Source organism: Hoplias malabaricus, chromosome 1, assembly GCF_029633855.1.
Source record: "Hoplias malabaricus isolate fHopMal1 chromosome 1, fHopMal1.hap1, whole genome shotgun sequence".
NCBI lineage: Eukaryota > Metazoa > Chordata > Actinopteri > Characiformes > Erythrinidae > Hoplias > Hoplias malabaricus.
The window spans coordinates 71,553,121-71,573,200 of NC_089800.1; the positions used below are offsets into that span (position 1 = coordinate 71,553,121).

Below are 20,080 nucleotides of genomic sequence, written 5' to 3' on the forward strand. Positions count from 1 at the left end.
TTTCAGTTACTTTAGAAACGTATAACAACCCACGTTTCAATTACTTTAAAAACTTCCACCAATTTCAGCTACATTAGAAACATACAATTTATCCAATAACTTTTGGAACTTCCATACGCATACCGAATTCTGATACTATTCTGTTTACCACAGTATGTCGGAAGGATTGGCACGACTCCTCCTGCTATATCTAAATTAAATATTAAGCCTGAATTATCCCTGTCATTAAATTTTCTATATCTTTTTAAATGAAGGTATAACATAAAACCAGCAGTGTAAAGACAGAAATGTTTTTACTTAACGACTTATCTTCCCCAATTTTTGTTTTGGAAAATCCCCTGATTTCCCACGGCTTGCCAGTTGTAGGAAAAACGGGATGTCTCTCAAAAAATGATGAAAATGGAAAACCTTTATTACAGCAAACAGTAGCAAGATACAACGATGTACAGTGGATTTAGCAGAGCTGGACATTGAGTAGTAGAAAAATACAGCTGTTTGAAAAATACAGCCTTACCCCATGCTCCTCCTGAAGGATGTGATGTTGGTTATGTCTGAATACAGTCCATGTGCAAATACCACTCTAGTTCTAACTCTGGGAAGTCACATTGTTTTGGAACTTTTATTATTATATTAATATTGTTGATTGCAGTGAGGTAAGCCAGTCACATCTGAGTTTATGCTGTAATTTCTTAAACCTAGCTGTACTCTAATCTGGTGTACTCTACTGTACACAGTTGTACTATACCTGTACTCTACTGTATACTGCACATTGGTGTACCCTAACTGTAGTGTTGTATTATACCATTACTCTATGGTACTGTTATTATTATTATTATTATCGTTACACTTATATAGCGCCTTTCTAGATACCCAAGGACACTTTACAATCTACACTGCTCAGAACACTCAATTCACACACACACAGTGTTACACATTACCTGTACTTTAATGAACTTTGGTGTACCCTACCTGCACTCATGTGTACACTATTAAACTCTACACTATTCTGCTCTACTCTAGTGTACACTGTTGTACTGTACTGTACTCTGATAAGTTATACCAGTATTCTACTGTACACAGTAGTACTCAAGGGGGGAAACCCACGTAGACACAGAGAACACACCAAACTCCTCAAAGTGACTCCTGTGGTGAGGTTTGAGTCCACAACCCCAGATCTCTGGAGATGTGTGATAGCAACACTACCTACAGTAGTCTATGAATGATTTAAACATTTAGGAGAAGAAAAAAACACCTGGTTGGTGATGCCAGCTAAATAAGTTTATCCCAAATCAATTGGGCCATTCAATTTTTTCCCTTCATGGAATCATAACGTGTCTGCTGTGACAGTGTTGTCAGATACAAACCTAGCATTTCAATGAACAAGCTCTTGTTTTACAGGGACATATACCCCTTTTCTAAATATTAACAATCCTGTGGGATCTTAATGAAATGTTTCTAACATGCATTTGTTAAAATAGCACAAGGACCAAATAATACATCCTTGACAAATGTCCTTGTTCAGAATTAAATATCACAGCTCACTTTAACAAAAGTGACCAGGAGAGAGAGGCAATGAGCAGAATCTCTGGATTTTAGCCATTTTCACTTTGTTATTTTATCTCTGCACTCTGAGATGGTAACTCTCCACTTAACCTTGTCTTTGCAGTCAGATAAATGCAGGTCGAGCACTGTTATTGGAGAGACTCAGATGAGGAGGTTGGACAACTCTAAATTTGTAGAATAGCTAATAAACAACAGCAAATTTTATCCCATGTTTACTGACATGGGCATTCCAGAAAAACAAACAAACAAAAAACTGAATGGGCTGCCTTTTTTCACATTTCTTACCAAACGTATATGCACTGAACTCATTTATAACATGCCCATGTTCATTAGAACATCTTAAGTGTACGTTTTTAGCACTGCTGCCCCTAGTGGTGTCTAACAGCTGAAAACCTGTTCACAAATGTTTTGGCAATTTGGCTACAAATTTTAGCCCTCCATTGTGTACTACACACATCTATATGATATAAAAATAAGATATCCAGAAATCCTCCTCAAATATTCCAGGCAAATGGCAACGAAAACTTTATTGTCAGTAAAGATGAAAAGATACAAAACTGTAAAGCAAATTTATTACAGTGTAGAGAGAGAGCAGGCAGCTGGTTCCTTCAGATTACTTTAACAGGTGACAAAAACATACATACATACATACATACAGCAATAGTTCACTAAAAATAATCCCCCCCCCCCACCCACAGCTTATAATGTAGACCATACTGGAGCGCCAGATGGAACAGAAGCCTAGTATTTATATTAATTCTAAAATGTAAACAAGAAAAACACTAAATTTGAAATTAGATCTGTTTTCCTTGAACTATTCTTTTAATGCACATGGACGTCTTTGCCTGGAATCAAATATATATTTTGTTTGACATGCAATAAAAACAATTATACGCAGTTTATAGATTTAATTGAGCTGTGTACATAAGCACAAATGTTTTTGCATGTGTGTCTAATAAATTTTAATATACAAGACACTAATATGCAATTAGATGTAACAATTCTTCAGATGAACATTACTGTTCAAGCATTATTATTATTTGATCTTGGTTAAAAATGTTATTTAACCTAAAAAAAAACTGTCTACATGAGCAATAGGATGCAAGGCAGCATCCAGAATTATTAGGACACAAGTATCAGCACATACAATGGGAGTTTGTGCGTGTCTCTACACACACACACACACACTGAAATTTTGGTGGACTTTGGTATCAGACGGGGGAGATCATTTAAATCACAGAAGAAAAAAAAAATCCCTCTTCACTCAGGGTCTGTCTTTACTAATTTATTGCATATCAAACATTTAAAATGAGGTTCATCTACTAAGAAGTCTTAATGCATTAAAAGAGGCTGAATATTCCTGAGCAGTTCCGCTGTGATCCAACTTCACGTTTCAGGTTTCACTTTACAAACCGGGCATGGTTTAAAACGTTCTGCACTGAAACCCACCAGACTCTCCAGGACTCACCCTGGAGTTGTGCTTTAGAGTCAGAATCAATAAAAAAAAAAAAAAATACATCATAGTTTCAAATAACTTCAGATTTTATATAGTCTAGGCTTCCTCTCCTCTTTAAGGTGGTACTGGGAAACAGCTTAAGTTTTGCCATCAGAGCTGTTATAACTGCCCAATATTTGGGCTAATTCCTGTTTATTTTGGCTATTACATATTTCTCATGTCAAGTAACTTCCATTACACAAAATAAAAATGAGCCATAATCTGGGATTTCGCTGCTGAATCTGCACAGCATTCAGTTCAAACTCTCTCACATACACATTCTCTCTCAATCACTCACTCTCTCACACACACACACACACACACACAAACAAACAGACACACACATAGGGCTCACTGGGGCATGAGGTGCCGGACGTTGTATTTGGATGTGTCGTGGTACTGAGTCATCGGTTTGTCAGCTATGCCACACGTCCCCACTCCAACTTTACCATTCACACTCTCCGGAGATGCAAATATACTACGCTTCACCTGAGAGTCAAAGACAGGGAGGGAGGAGGGAACAGAAACAGAAAGCATGGGAGAAACTATTTGAGAGTGACTGAGCAAAACGTTACTCTGAGGTAACGTTCAAATTACCTGATTGAAGTGAGTGAAATCTGCTTTTATTTTGACTTGATATTTTCAGGTCTGTGTGGTCATTTTCATTAGTTTTCCTAGATCAGATACATATACAATTCCTGATCATGCAACAAAAACATGAACAGCCAGATTAAATTCAATGCTTCTCTTTTGCCTGTTACACATGCTCGTAGTGCAACAGAGGAAAGACTTGAATGAGTCCCAAATAGTGCTATACTCCCTACACAGTGCACTTCACAGATTATACAACTAAAAGTACTACACCAATACACAGCATAAGTTTAACATCAAGATGTGAATTTTATAGTCTAATATAAGTGGATTATTTCTACATACAGTGCAGTATGTTATTGCAGAAACCTACTATATACCCTAACATAGTGCCCTAGGAGACAGTTGGGATTCAGCACAGCAGTAATAGCATGCTGGCTTTTTTCACCTGCTCTTTCGCAAGCATTTAGTCTATAAGATGTTTGCTGTCCTCCTGAGCAAAATGTGCTGCACACAAGCTACTAATGTGTGGTTTTTCAGTTTCAATACTGTGAGTCATCTAACCAATATTATGTTTGTTGGTGAAGGAGGGGATGCACATAAACCTATAAGTGTGCGCATGCTAGAGATGGGTGATATGACCCTAAAATAATCTATTATGCGCCTCTGCAGAAATGTAACTACAACTTGCATTAACGCAGACAACATACAATCCTACTATACCAGCTTTAAATTAGGTTTTGTTGTTAAAATCTTACCTGTCCTTTTTTGTTTTTAGAGTAAGCTTTATTGTTGAATTGCTGCCATTTGGATTTCTGGTCTTCTCTTTCCTGCTCCAGCTCCTTCAAACGTTGAACTTTCTTCTGAGCTTTTTTCTTCTTATACTCTCTCTGTTCTGCCAATATCTCTTTCCTACATGCACATGCATGCACACACACACAAAGGGTGAAATATTTATTTTTCATCCAGTCCTGTGTTAAGGGTGTGCTGAAAATAAACTACTTATGCAGCTCTGCAGTCTAACACAAACAAATACACAATATGGCCAAAAATATTTGCTCACCTGCCTTCACATGCATATTAAATTGAGTGATATCCCTTTCTTAATCCATAGGGTTTAATATGATTCCGGCCCTCCCTTTGCAGCTTTAACAGTTTCAATTCATCTGGAAAGGTTTTCCACAAACTTTAGGAGTGTGTTTTGGGGAATTTTTGACCGTACTTCCAGAAGTGCATTTATGAGGTCAGACACTGATGTTGGACAAGAAGGCCTGGCTCACAATCTCTGCTCTAATTCATCCTTGGGTTGATGATCAGGACTTTGTGCAGGCCAGTCTAGTTCTCCAACACCAAACTTGTTCATCCATGTCTTCATGGACCTTGCTTTGTGCACATTTATGTCGGAACAGGAAGCTGTTCCCACAATGTTGGGAGCAGAAAATTGTCCAAATTCTCTTTGTATGTTCAAGCATTAAGAGTTTCTTTCACTGGAACTAAAAGCAAACCCATACCATAATCCCCCCTCCAATAAACTTTATGCTTAGCACAATGCAGTCAGACAAGTAACTTTCTCCTGGCAACCGCCAAAGCCAGACTCATCCATTGGATTGCCAGAAAGAGAAGTGTGATGTGTCACTGCAGTGAACACAACTCCACTGCCCTAGAGTCCAGTGGTGACACACTTTTCACCTTTGCGTCCAACGGTTTGCATTGTGAGGCTTGGACGCAGCTGCTCAGCCATGGAAACCCATACTATAAAGCTCTTTTTACGCACTGTTCTTGAACTAATCTGAAGCCCACATGAAATTTGAAGGTCTGTAGCGGCTGAATCTGCAGAAAGTTGGCGACCTCTGCACACTATGTGCCTCAGCGTCTACTAAGCACACACTGTCATTTTACACAGCCTACCACTTCTTGGTATAGTGTAGCTGAAAAGTCTGGGTTTGAATATTTCAGTTCAGCAGTTTCAGGTTATTTCACTTTATGTTAACTCCAGATTCAATCTCTTTACATGAACACTCTGAACTCTTGTTTGTGTTCCACGGTATGGAAATATTTACATATTGCATCACTGAAATAATAATAATAATAATAATAAAAATAATACTATTAATAAAACTTTTATATATAGCACTTTTCAGGAACACAAAAACACTTAATTTGAACACATTTGAAAACAAATAACAAGAACAGCATAATATACTTAGACAGGACTAGACATAGCAGGACAGGACCTGATGGAAGAACAGGTTAGGCTTGAGGCAGATGATATGCAAGTGTGAAAAGATATGCTTTAAGATTAGATCTAATTATGAAGAGAAACTTAGATTGTTTAACAATTAGAGCAAGAGAATTCTAAAGTTTAGGCACAAATCTAGAAAATGCTCAAGCACCAAAAAATTTTGGACCAGCTGGAGTTTATGCATAGGACCACCAGATACCAGCAAGAAAGGAGTTACACTAGTCCAAACAACTGGAGATGAAAGTACGGACAAGTGTTTCAGTAGACAGGGCCAGTAAACACTATTTTGTGCCATATGAAAGAAATAGAAAAAAGGAAAGCTATGTACTCATGAGTGCACGTGATCTAATGCAAAAAATGAAAGCTGTTCTATTTGTACCTTCAAACCTTTTTGGGGAAATTTCGCTCAGTGTTTTTATTTATTTACTTACTTTCAGGGTTTATGTGTTCCTTGAATAACAAAGCTAGAAACCTTAAGCTTGTAGTGGTGTTTATGATATCGTCCTCCTTTTGATATTTTCCATACTAAAAGTGTACATTGTTTTTATGTAGACAATTGGAAGGCTTGATGAATTTGGGAAACCTTTCATTTTCACCTCATGAATATATCAATATCTGAACACAGTTTGACCAAGCAAGACATAACTATCTGGTGATCTTAATCTATGCAAATAACTGCATGGAAATATAGATGTGAATTCACTGAAAATATAACACAATACAAATATCAAAAAAGTGATGGTCCTGAGGAACATTATATATAAATCTATACGTTTACTGAATGTTTGGTGGGTGGTGAACCCTCCCTTTAAAATGGGACATATATTTTCCCTTTTCAGATCCCCAAATTACAGTGCTAATGCATTGGAGTTTTTCATATCTCCCCTTGTATGTAACCATGATATTAAAAATACAGTAATTGTTACATTGTTGAGTAAAACACACAACTCCACAACACAGACACTCACTTTGATTTGGGTTTGGCTGCATTGTCATTGCTGGTTTTGCCTTGTTCTGCTGGTTTTAGTGTGTGCAGTGGAACCACTTCAGCATTTCCATATCCCATGAAAGTTACAGCAGCCGTTCCATTTTCTCCATCGATCTCCTCAATCTCTGCCTCGTACAGCCTAAACACACAAACACACACACAGAGCTGTGACCGGGTGAGTACAGAAAGCATACAAACAGACTCATACCACTTGATAAAAGTTACAGTGTGGGTAACTCCTACCAGTTGCATCTTGACAGGGTAGTAGTAGTAAATGTAATATACCTGACTTTAATTTGACTATAAATAACAAGACTATGGTTAGTGTTCAGTTAGCTTACAAGCAACTTAACCCTGGACACGTTTACATGCAGCCTGATAATCCGTTAATTCTCAGGCTAAAATCTCAATCAAAATAAAATATGTCTATGTATACACCTCAATCAGAATAGAGTAGTCTGGTTGGAGTCATTCTGATTACATTTTCTATTCAAATGAACAAGATGGGTAACCCTTTAATTAATCCGTTAAATAGAAGAATAATAACCATGTAAACATCTGTATCCAATTACACACACCCAATTGGAAACATTCTGCACACATTACTAACCTAGCTTAAATAAAATAGCATAAAATAATTTTTCCATCAACTTGCAGTTGATGCTGTGTCATACGGAAATTCTCTTTCCACTCCCTCTGTGATTTCCTTGAATTGGCAAGGCAAAATGAAGCTTTATAACTCCAGATAAGGGGAGAATTTATTTTAAGAGAATAGAAACACACTCTTTCTCCCTCTCCCTCTGCGTCTCTTAAAGGACGCCCTGCAGGACTAACTGCGTGTCCCTGTTTGAATTAGGCATGATGTCTTCCTCTCGAGGACAGTAAACTTCAGTAACGTGTATACTAAATGGTACTCTGTGCATGTGCATCATTTCGGCTCTGATTAGTTGTAGCATGCATATAAACTGCAATTTTAATCAGACTGGTGAGTGGAGTTTACATATAAACATCTCAGTCTGAATCTATGATCAGAAAGGATTCAATCTGATTGGAGGAAATCTTTGCATGTACACGTATCCAAAGTCTGTCAAATTGAACTTTTTAGATAGCATGGCAACAAAGGAATGGCTAAGAAAAAAATCTATTCCTTTAAATTTTCATTTTTGTATGTAACAAAATTGATGTAACCACAGCTTCATCATTATAAATAATTTTTATTTTTGTGTTAGTGAGTGTGTGTGTTACTCACTGTCCGTCTTGACTCCACACAGCCAGACAGTGCTCTCCAATCTTCCAGCTACTTTTTGCTGGAGTTGCATCTGAACTATTTGCATCAGCAGCGCCCTCTGCAGGCTGGGATCTCAAAAGATCTTTAGTCAGCTCTATCACCTCCTATAGAAACAAACATCAAAACAGCATTTACAGACTGCTGAATCTACTTTTTAATGACAAAATTCTGACAAACATGGGACTACAGTGTATTTGTAGTGGAATGGTATGGAGTGAGATCACTTTCTTTTATGCGAAAGCGCAAAAACGACACTAAATCAAGCAAGTCAGACTCAACGAGCGCACAGAATCGAGAAAACCGAGCAAAAACAGCGACAGCAGAAAATCAAGCACCATGCTCGCTTCCTGAAGCTCCACACTCAGTTTTCAGTGCGTGCTCCAGTTTTTTTCCTCGCTTCAAAATATTGAGCTCGCTTCTCAAAAATCTGCTCGCTACTCGGTTTTAAAAGGAAATACGTCACAAATTCAAAACCTGGTAACCGATTACTGATGTCACTCTTGAATCTTGAAACTTGAACGCATGCACACAAAATTCTCTCATGTTAAATACCTCATAAAGCAAGCCCACATGAGCCTTGCCTATGGAAACAACAGGCAATGGATTATTCATTCATTATCCATCCATCCATCCATTATCTGTAACCGCTTATCCAGTTCAGGGTCGCAGTGAGTCCAGAGCCTACCTAGAATCATTGGGTGCAAGGCAGGAATACACCCTGGAGGGGGCGCCAGTCCTTCACTGGGCAACACAGACACACACACATTCACTCACACCTATGGACACTTTTGAGTCGCCAGTCCACCTAGGCAGTGGATTAGCGCTGTAATAAATGTAAATGTATTATCAAAAGCCCTGCTCAAGTGTTTCTGCAACAATATTATAATTTTAGATATTAACCGCATAATTACATAACAAGAAGTGCCAACCTGCAACACTGTGAATGTAATTACAACAGTATAGTTTTCCCAATGTGCTTCATCAAGATGTGCTATGAGTGTATTCTAAACTTATTTTTAATATATTACTGTTTTATGTATTGTAACAGAATATTTTATTCTTTCATTCATTAGTTTTCTGCCAAATCAGCAATGAGATATTGAAGAGGTGCACAACAATTTAGTTTTAGTGGTTTATTTTATTTAAACAACAAATACATGGTTGTAATGCAGCCAAACACGATTAAAAGCTGTAAAATGTGACATCTCTTTGCGAGATACAGAAAGCACTTTAAGGTTTGGGCCACCAGATAGCACTTACGTGCACTGTGTCACGAAGCTTCGAGTAATTAACCATTTTCAGATTCAAGAGTGCCATCACTAGGAATCAGTTACCAGGTTTCGAATCTGTGACGTTTTTCCTGTTGAAACCGAGAAGCGAGCAGATTTTTGAGAAGCTAGCTAAAATTTTTGAAGCGAGGAAAACAGTGAAACAGTGAAGAGAGCGCGGAGCTACAGGAAGCGAGCACGGTGCTTGATTTTCTGCTCTCGCTGTCACTGTTTTCACTCGGTTTTCTTGATTCTGTGTGCTCATTGAGTCTGACTTGCTTGATTTAGTGTCTTTTTTGCGCTCTCGCATTAAAGACAGTGATCTCACTCCATAGAACGGTTGTCTTGAGGTTTGAGAGTATGGGTGTGTGTGATGCACTATGGGTACCTGCAGGTCTTTCTGCAGTTTGAGCAGGTCATCATTTTCCTGGTCAGTTGAGAGTGCTGCTTCCACCTGCTGGAGCTGAGCTTTATAACTGCTCAGCTGTTTCACCAGATCCTCTGACATCTACACACACACACACACAATCCAATTTACACACATATCTACATAAAGTAAATTAAATCCTGAAAACCAAACTCTGATTAAACTGTTAAAAAAATCTGAGGTCCATAACTATATTAAGGTGTTAGAAATGGCACCACCAGTACAGACAAGTAAAAGGTAATCCTCGAGCTATTCTATTTATTGTTTTTTTCCTGCAGTCTACTGAATCTCTCTTCATTAACTCTTATAAACACCCAATAAACAAATGAATCTGAATGCATAATTGCAAATTAAAAACATGAATTTCTCAGATATTACCATCTACACCAATAACAAGCTGATAACTTGTAGGTAATAGGACAACAGAATGTTTAAAGTCAGTAAAGCAGATGAACAAATTATTCTATAATTAAAATGTTGCAGAGTATACAAATGATAAAGGTACAAATAAGAAAGACTTTTTCCACATTTTGTGAATGAAACCAAGTGGACCTGTCAAGTGCTGCTATAAAAGCAAGAGTTGACTGTTTGACAGACGAATAATGGTAAAAACTATTTTGCCTCAAAAATACTAGCAAAAATGGATTATAAAAATGCAATTCAGTCTAAAACCTGCTCAACGCTCAGACATCAAACAGGTATAACCATTCCATGCCTCAACTGTGTGTCCAGGCCCCTTATTTATAAAGGTATCCATTCATAAACATATCCATCTATAAAGCATAAAGCTTAAAAAACAAAGTTTAAAATATTAAGGAAGATTAACACTCACTGTTTAAAATAACTTTAATGCAGAATATTAAAAAATATTTATTTACATTGCTTGCTAGATCTCATTCTACTTTTATTTGTAGTATTGTTTTACTACACTCAGTATTTTATTCAGATTTTTACATTGAAATTATTAGTCTATTTTGTTTTATCCCACTGTAATAGATTTAATTGCAAAGCACTTTTTAAACTTTGTTCTGAAAAGCGCCATATAGATTTGTTGTTATTATTATTAATAATAATAATAATAATAATAATAATAATATTATAAGAAATTAAACTCCATAATAAATAGACAGTATATTATTATGGACGGGTAATAGCTGCAGATAATTACAAGCCTAAACAACTGTAACTTGCACAGAATCACAGGTCTATATAAAAAGGCAATGCATCAGAGGCTGATGCACTGTCTGTCATAATGGCTTTTTTTAGCACTACTAAAACCTAGCTAACTGACAAATAAGGTGACGACATGTTTTCAAAGATGTTTTTTGAGAAGGATGTAGCTGGTTAATGAGCCAACTTAACACTGCTTACTGCTGCAGCAACATGTTGTCGCCCAACTAACTTGCGTGTGTTTGTAATGCCATGACTGAGCCCACCAAACAACATTTTTCCTCACCTCAACCTCTGAAACAACAACTTCCCCAAAGTTTCTCGTTTTTGTATTTCAGTCCGCCATTGTCTCGACTATCTCATACAAAAATGAACGGAGTCGATATTTACATATGTACAAGGTTATTTGCGTTGACCATTTATAGGTAAATGTGGGCGTTATGGAGCTGGAACATCTGCGCACATTTTGAAGAAGGTTATTTGTAAAGAGAAAACAGCATTCAGGTGTGCATATGCACGGTTATATAAATCTGACTATTTTTGGTGCACTTCCATTTTCTGGCTTTTCTGTGCATGCACTTTGACTCCAGAATTCAAGCAGAGTTTTATAAATGAGGCCCCAGAGCTTGTAAATTAATAGCCGTTTTTACCAGAGCCCACAATTCCACCAAATACAGATTTGCAAACTGCAACAATGTTTATCTAATTCAATATTATACGAATATTATGTAATGTCTAACTTCAAACTCCCTTAAATGCATCATTCACATGTAATATTGTTTTAATAATAGTTTAATTTTGATTCATTCATTCATTTAATCCCATTCCGACATCAATTCAAACCCTAACCCTCCAATCAGTTCATTAAAATAATACATTTAAAAAAAATTTTTTTGTACATTATTTCATTTTCATACATTATGCCTTCATAAAGCTGACATGATTTGTTCCTTAAGTTTATGAAATAAGAAACCCTGGTTGTCTGAAACAACCAGTTTGAAACTGCTTTGGAATACTGAAGTTTGGAAGTGGAAATGCTTTGAAAAGAGGATGACGACTATTTAATGATGGCTGAGACCCTACAAATGTGTACACTTTCATTCTTCTCCTTTGATCAGTCTACAGTTGAGCTAAAGGCTGTGACAAACAGTAAAGGACAGAACTTGCAGGCCACATCATATACAGCTTTATAAATTGTGTAATGGTAACCTAAAAAAAAAACCCTCAAACATTGGCAAAAAAATTGCCATTAAACATAAGGAGATAAATTGTATCAACGAACCAATCATTCGAAATCTATTAATATTGTGCTTTTTCTTTGCACATAATACTAAATATTTACAAAGAACACAATCACATAATGGGGTGTACCCATTTGGCCTAACATCAGTGTCAGTTAAAGGGTTTTCCCAGCAGCTGGAGACAAGCTACTATACACAGAGCAGAAAATTTTGATATTCTCACCTTTTAAAGGACATTCTCACAAAATACGGTTTGTGTTTTGTTTCATATTCTTGAAAACTGACTGACGAAGATCCTTAAGTTTTTAAACATGCTGAAAACACACAAATTTGGTAACATCAGTCTGGCATGGTTTGCACATCTTGCATTAGTTGTGATGAAATATCAATTGCAACAGTTTAACTTTTTAAAAGTTTATTGATTTTAAGCATTATGGTTGTCCAAACCTCGACGTTAAATGAAAGTATTCTAAAACAGAGATTCAAGAGACAGGAGTGTCCTGTTCCATTCACATAACTGTTAATAATTTAGAAATTGTAGGGAAAGGTCAGTAACAAAACCGAAAAACTCGTCAAATGCCCGGTCCACCTTAAATTGTGTAGCGGTTATACACAGCGTTAGCTGCTGGACGAATGAAGGTGGAAGGAAAAGATCCAACTCAGACGCTGACTTCCAGTTCCAGTAAAACAATGGGCTCAGTTTCGTATCTAACCGCGTTTCATACATTTAAATTTTGTATTATTATTCTTAGTGCTGCGAGTGTGTTTATTGCGCTATGTTAGCATTAGCCGTTACATTAGTTCGAAGAGCTGGGGTAATTTTTAAGCTCTGAGTGACTGTTATTAACTCCTCCGTCTCTATACGCGTTTATCTCACCTCTGTGAATCCCACGAGCCTCGTAATCCGCCCCAAAACTCAGTCTTTATCAGTTTATTATTTCTATTACTCGCTTGTTTGTTTCTCGGCTAAATAGCTCAGCAACCCACCGTCTAAGTACCAGATATGACGTTAAATGCGCGTCACTTCCCCGCTCCTGTCTCGCGATAAAATACAAAGGCGGGATTGCGCTGTAGACAGGCACTGTGTCCGAATTCACTATTTTGGTGTTCCGCCATATTGTAGTAGTGTCCGAAAATATACTGACCAAGTTTCAGTGCGCTCAAACAATCCAAGAGTACACCGCAAAACGTAGTGTAGAACCCATGCACACTAGCCGATATTAGTGGATAGTGGATACCCATGAATAGCGCTGTTTAGTAAAAAACTGCATGGGGTAGGGTCTGAAATTGTTCACTACTCTCCTGACTTCAGTTCCGTATAATAGTGTACTGTACAGTGAGCAATATAGGGCATAGTGATTAGGGAGCCATTTCGGACACAGGGATTGGCTGCGTCAGAAATCGCTGAATTCTTGTACTAAACAGTATGCAAAAGCTTTGCGCGAGAATGATTATGGTGTGCGAACACATAGGCTGCGTCCGAAAACGTGTACTTCCATACTGAACTGTGCTTAAAGGGTTTCTGAATACACAGTATTCGTCAAACAGTACGAGAAACGTTCCTGGATGGAAATTTTGAAGTATGCACCTCCAACACAGTCCTATCCCATGGTCCCATATGGCTGAGGAAGAAAAATGGTGGAAAGGTTTGGGGGTGGGTGACTGGGGGGACCAACTGTTTAGTGTATTATAGAACAATAAAAAAAAATAAAAATATTATGATTATGGAATACATGAAGTAACAGAGTATATCTGCAGAAAACAATTCAGTGGTATTAATATAACCTATTAAAAAATATTAGAAGTCCCTATGGGTTTCCTCCGGGTGCTCTGGTTTCCTCCCATGATCCAAAAACACACGTTGGAAGGTGGATTGGCTACTCAAGTGTCCGTAGGTGTGAATGTGTGTGTGTATGTCGCCCTGTGAAGGACTGGCGCCCCTCCAGGGTGTGTTCCTGCCTTGCATTCAGTGAATTCTTAGTAGGTTCCGGACCCACTGCAACCCTAAACTGGATAAGCGGTTACAGACAACGAATGTATGAACGAATATGACTTTAGAGACATCTGGGATCTGCAGATGTGGATTTATTTGTAGAAATTTACCAGAAAATGTTTTGAGTGTTCCAAATTTATTTATTTGTTATTTATTCAGGTCTAAATAGAGGATCTCATGTGTGTCTCAAAGTGTTCTTTTGGGCATCAAAAATTGTAAATTAATTGTAAAACAATAAAAAAAAACTTTTATAAATTACTGCAAATATACATTGTGTGGTTTATGTTTGGGCCATGAAAATCCATATTGGGCAATATTAGGTTCTAACAAGCAATAATGGAATTACTAGGTGTGTAACTATTTGTCCTTTTTGAAAAATTGGGGTAATAAATCTCCAGAGTCAAATATTGTGTCTAACAGTACTTCACGGCCTTGAATAAGGCGTTAAACGTATGGTTAGGGTGTCCTTTGTGTCCATTAAAAGTTATCGCACGATAACGTGCAATTTGCTTGAGGCGGGTTCCTCAATTATTTGTCTTTATATTTACATAAATTAGACCACTCCAATAGAAAGGCAGTTCCGGCTTTCATATGATGCATCATGCATATATCTTCTAAAATATGAAAGTTATGAAGCAGAGAATGTGAACATTACTGGAACCAAAAAAGTCTGAAACCACCAGCAGATCTTCGATGCCATTGCAGCTTTCTTCTCTTAGTATGTTATGGTGTTTGGTGATTCCTATCTGTGTTTTGTTGGTGGTACCGTGATGGTACAAAAGGATGTCTCCCGTTCGGCTTTAGTTTTACTCCAGCTGCATTTGCATCTACAATTTGTAGGGAAATTGAAGAGGAACGTCTTCAGAGAGGACCAGACTTGATTTGCTCCTAGCTCCAGGTAACCACAGTTCTTAGTAAAAGTAGAAATATTCTGATAAAATTCTGGATAAGCGGTTACAGATAATGGATGGATGGATGGATAATGAAATGGATTACAACGATACATGAGAGAACAGGGAGATTAAAATATGAGGGAATTTCTCTGTGATAATTACCCTAAATTCTAAAAGAGCTATAATTTATCCCAGCAACGATTCAGCACCAATATCTTGAGCTTTGAAAGAAATGAGACCATGTGACCTTACGTATCCCTGGAGATGGACTGGAGATAACTGGGAGTATGTCACTGACAGGCAGTGCTTTCCGTCATGGGCTTCCTGGAGCACTGCAGACGCAGGCCTTGTAGCGCTGCAGCAGTAGCCGTTCCTCTTCCCCCTCTTGTCCAGAGACATGGCGACCACTCCGTCAGAGCTCGTGGCGTCCTGAAGGTCTCTGTGGGGATTCTCCGTCATCGCTGATCTGCCTCCTGGTGAGAGACACGTCAATGCAGGTCTCTCCTGGGCCTTTGCTCAGAAGATAATTCTGAGGGAGCATGTAGCCTTCTTCTTTGTCGCTGATCCTGAAGCTCTTATCACCACTTTGAGGGTCAGAGGTCTGTTTCCTTCATGCTCTGGGTGTGGCATTGAGCTTTGCTGGACTTAAACTATAGCTTTTATTAAACTATAGATTTCTACTAAAAATAAAGATAAAATAAAATTTCTATTGTTTTTCCAAAATCCTAGGTTTGACTACTGGATGGATTCTACTTTCCAGCACCCTGGCATAGACATTCCCAGGGAGGCTGAGAAGTGTGATGCCACAATAACTGGCACATTTTCTTTGGTCACTTTTTTTTAAAAATGGGGACCACCACCACCCCCATGGCAATATTGTAGAGGCATGTCAGCCAAAACAGCCTCAACATATCAAGTGCCTTCAGTAAATCTGGGCAAATCTCATCCACTCCTGGAGATTTTCCACTGCATTTTAACCACCTCAGTGACTTCAGCCAAGGTAATCTGACACCCCAGACACTTAAGGCCCTACCTCCTGCACAGGATGCATGTCACTTGGCTTTAGGAGTTCCTCAAAATGCTCCTTCCAATTCCCAACGATACTTTCAGTCGAGTTCAGTGTTTCACTATCCTTACTGAGTTGTCGGAGTGTTTTCCAGAACCTCTTTGAGGCTGTCAGGAAGTCATTCACCATGGCCTATCCAAACTCCTCCCATGCTCTGGATTTTGCTTCTGCAAGTGGCACAGCTCTAGCCTTTTGCATCTGCCAGTACCTATCTGCGTAATTGGGCCCTGAGCCAGCCAAGCTCGAAAAGCCTCCTTCTTCCACTTGACAGCTTCCATCACCGCTGGTGTCCACCAGCAGTTTCTTGGGTTATCACCATAACAGGCACCAGCAGCCACTTCCACAATGGAAGTCCAGAGCAGGGGGCATTCAGACTCCATTCCACCTACCACCTCAGAACATGTCAGAAGTTTTCTTGGAGGTTAGCGTTGAAATTTCCCCTGACAGTGTCCTCTTTTCCCAGCACACCCTCACTATACGTTTGGGCCTACCGGGTCTGCACAGAGTTGCTCACTCACCCCCAGGTTTTGGCATAGACCCTGGATTCTATATTGATGCTCACTTTATGGGAAGCAAAGTGTCTTATTGATACTGGTGCACAGGTTTTTTGATAAATAGTCATTTTTTGGGTGGGTTATTGGGAGATTTATTCAGGGGCTTGTCAGTATACCAAGGGGAGGTGTGAACTGCAAACAGGGTCCAGATAGATTTTCTTTCAATGTTTGGAGAGGCAGTATATTTGCAGGCTTGTACTTGCCTGTTACTGGGTAAGAAGTTGCCTTTAATTGGTATTTTAGTTAAAAGAGAAGGAGGAAGGGTAGTAGTAAAAGAAGATATTGTGATTTGTCTTCGTTCAGAAATGATGTTGCTCTGATGTATATGGCCTTATTGAACCTTATTGATGTTTTTTTTAAACAGCAGGATGTACTTACAGCTAGGTCTATAAGTCGGGCTGATAAGGGAGAGGTTTTTGTAAGGGTTATGAATCCTTGTCCAATTCCATAGAATTAAAAACACAAATTACCCTTGGTTCATTTTCTCCAAATGTACAGCTTTGCTGCCAGAATGTCACTGAGGATTCACAAGTTGTGTCTTCTCAAAGCCAATTAGAACAACTATTAGAGAGCCTGAATATTTTTGAAAGGGGCTTAAAAAGTGATCAGTTTGAGTGAATAAGGATGCTTATAGGAGCTAATAAGTCAGTTTTTAGCTCAGGACATTACTTGGGAATAACTCACCTTAGCTCACGTAGTATCAACACCAGTGGCTCCTCACCCATCAATCAAGCTCCAAGAAGGGTCCCTATTCACCTGCAAGGAACAATGCAACAGGAGATCAAAGTCAAAGTGAACTTTGTCATTTAAACAACACACAGCAGTGCACAGCTAAACGAGATTCCGGTTCACAAAACTCCAATGTGCTAGGCAAAATAAGACAATACGTAACTTAAATAGACATACTCACAATCAACTATAGACAATACAACTACACAGAATAAGACACTATATCTAATTAAATAATAGCAGCAAGGAATTGCAGTGTGTATAAATAAATAGGTATACGCGTAGAATGTAATATACATATGAAGCAGAAAAATATTACACATGAATATTGCACATCGGGTATATAAATTAATGTAAGCTGTGCTGTATAAAATATGAATATATTGCACATCAGATATTGCATGTCTGCATTATTGTAGTATACACAGTATACATGGATTTATATCAAGATAATGGTGATGAGTTGTTGTATTTTTTTTTAATTGTCAGCATGTATTGTGTGAGCTTTTACAGTTCAAAAGTTTGATGGCCTGAGGGATGAAGCTCTTGCAGAGTCTGGCAGTCTTGCACTGGATGCTGCGGTAACGCTTCCTAGAGGGCAGAAGCTTGAATAGTCCGTGTGCAGGGTGGGTAGGATCCTTGACTATCCTTGTAGCTCTGCTGAAACAGCGTGACTGGTGCAGCTGGGGTATGAATGGGAGTAGGGTACTGATGATTCTCTCTGCTGTTCTCACCACTCTCTGGAGAGACTTCTGGTCTGCAGATGTACTGTTACCATACCAGACAGGGAGGCTGCAAGTCAGGATGCTCTCAATGGTGCCCCTGTAGAAGGTGGTGAGGACAGGAGGGGAGAGATGTGCCCTCCGCAGCCTTTGCAGGAAGTGGAGGCGCTGCTGTACTTTCTTGATGAGAGAGGTAGTGTGTTTTGTCCGACTGAGGTTGTCTGCAATATGAACCCCCAGAAACATAGTGCTTTTAACCGATTCCACGATACTGCCGCGGATTATTAGTGGAGTGTGAACTGTGTGTTTTCTCCTGAAGTCAACTGTGCTTTCTTTTGTTTTGTTTACATTCAGTATCAGGTTGTTTTTGTCACACCAGTCCACCAGTTGGTTCACTTCATCTCTGTAGGCCACCTCATCATTGTTGTTAATGAGGCACAATGTTGTGTCATCCGCAAATTTGATGATATGGATGATATGAGGCCCACTGTTGTGTTGTCCGCAAACTTGATGATATGGTTGGAACTGTACTTTGTACAACAGTCGTGAGTCATCAGTGTAAACAACAGGGGACTCAAAACACAGCCCTGAGGAACCCCAGTGTTCGTACTGATGGTTTGAGAGGTGTTCTTTCCCACTCTTACTGTCTGGGGTCTATCGGAGAGAAAGTCCAATATCCAGTGGCATAGCGGTGTTTTGATAATCTTTGTGAGCTTCTTTATCAAGTGCTGGGGGATGACTGTATTAAATGCAGAGCTGAAGTCAATGAAGAGCATCTGTACATATGAGTTTTTTGCTCCAGATGAGTCAAGCTCAAGTAAAGTGCTACTGATATGGCATCATCTGTTGATCGGTTTGGGCGATATGCAAATTGGAGTGGGTCGAATGTAGCAGGGAGATTTGCTGTAATGTGATCTTTGACCAGCCTTTCGAAGCACTTCATTATAATGGGGTGAGTGCAATTGGACGGTAGTCATTAAGTAATGATACAGGTGATGTTTTTGGCAATGGCACAATGGTGGTGGACTTGAAACACTAGAGATCCAGAACATGTTAAGTCTTGGGATCATTAGCCCCCCTCATAGCCCATGGGTATGAAGTCAAAAAAGGGTCAAAAAGATTTTGAGTTTGTAAAACAATACTCACAAATGTAACAGACTTTGTAACCGTGTTTGAGCAACTACATACACATAAAACGAAAATCCACAAATGTATTGGAATGCACAAATTTAAAAAAATAACAGCAATAATAATAACTTAAAATTACAAACGGGTAAAAAAAGATTTGCATTTGTAAATCAAATGTCAGGAATGTGTGAGTCAGTACCTTCTCAAACGGCTTAAAATGTGCAAGAGCAAACCTTTTTAAGGTTCCAAATGTAACCGTAACACATTCGCCTTCTCTGCTGCGTGTGCGAATCTCTTTTTGCAGGTGCAGATTTAAGACCCTGTTTTGACGGCCAATTGATGGACCAATAGGAAAGCTTTAGCTGGACTAATCACATCACGAGGTTTGTTTAACCAATCGGAACATTGATTTGTTGCTGTTGTCCATAGTGCTTTTCCACCAAATGAACTGAACAAATGGAAGAAGTTAAATGAGGTTACTGTAAAGAATGATTTTCCTTTGCCAAGGATAGATTATGCCCTGGATTTTCTTGCAGCAGGTAGATGGTTTTCTACCTTTGACCTAGCAAGTAGAGATTGATGCAAGAGGTAAGCTGCTTCTGTTACAAGAACAGGCCTATATGAATTAAATGTTCTTTCATTTGGATGGGTAGTGCATCTTACACCTTTCAGTGTCTTATGGAGTTAGTTCTGGCAGACTCCTGGCAATGGACATTTCATTC

The 20,080-nt window shown here is 38.6% G+C and overlaps 1 protein-coding gene across 2 annotated transcripts; it reads right to left on the reverse strand.

The window, feature by feature from the left end:
- Positions 1-443: 443 nt before the first annotated feature.
- smndc1 (survival motor neuron domain containing 1) lies at positions 444-13,287 on the reverse strand. 2 transcript variants are annotated; one of them, XM_066682816.1, is made up of 7 exons: positions 13,151-13,286; positions 12,497-12,587; positions 9,824-9,943; positions 8,129-8,271; positions 6,860-7,018; positions 4,408-4,561; positions 444-3,547 (listed from the first exon to the last, which is right to left on the reverse strand). In XM_066682816.1, exons 3-7 carry the CDS (start codon positions 9,941-9,943, stop codon positions 3,410-3,412), a joined length of 714 nt encoding a protein of 237 aa, XP_066538913.1. In that variant the 5' UTR covers positions 12,497-12,587; positions 13,151-13,286; the 3' UTR covers positions 444-3,409. The 2 variants fall into 2 exon arrangements, with proteins under 2 accessions (XP_066538913.1, XP_066538904.1); XM_066682807.1 differs by lacking the exon at positions 12,497-12,587 and having other exon boundaries at positions 13,151-13,287.
- Between the last annotated feature and the right edge of the window lie 6,793 nt (positions 13,288-20,080).

Bases quoted from the DNA above. Each gene is read 5' to 3' on its own strand.
- smndc1 (XM_066682807.1), bottom strand. From the start codon at position 9,943: ATGTCAGAGGATCTGGTGAAACAGCTGAGCAGTTATAAAGCTCAGCTC. The intron at 8,272-9,823 runs GTACCCATAGTG...TTGTTTCTATAG, and splicing joins AACTGCAGAAAGACCTGCAG to GAGGTGATAGAGCTGACTAA. The intron at 4,562-6,859 runs GTGAGTGTCTGT...ATGTGCATGTAG, and splicing joins GCAGCCAAACCCAAATCAAA to GAAAGAGATATTGGCAGAAC.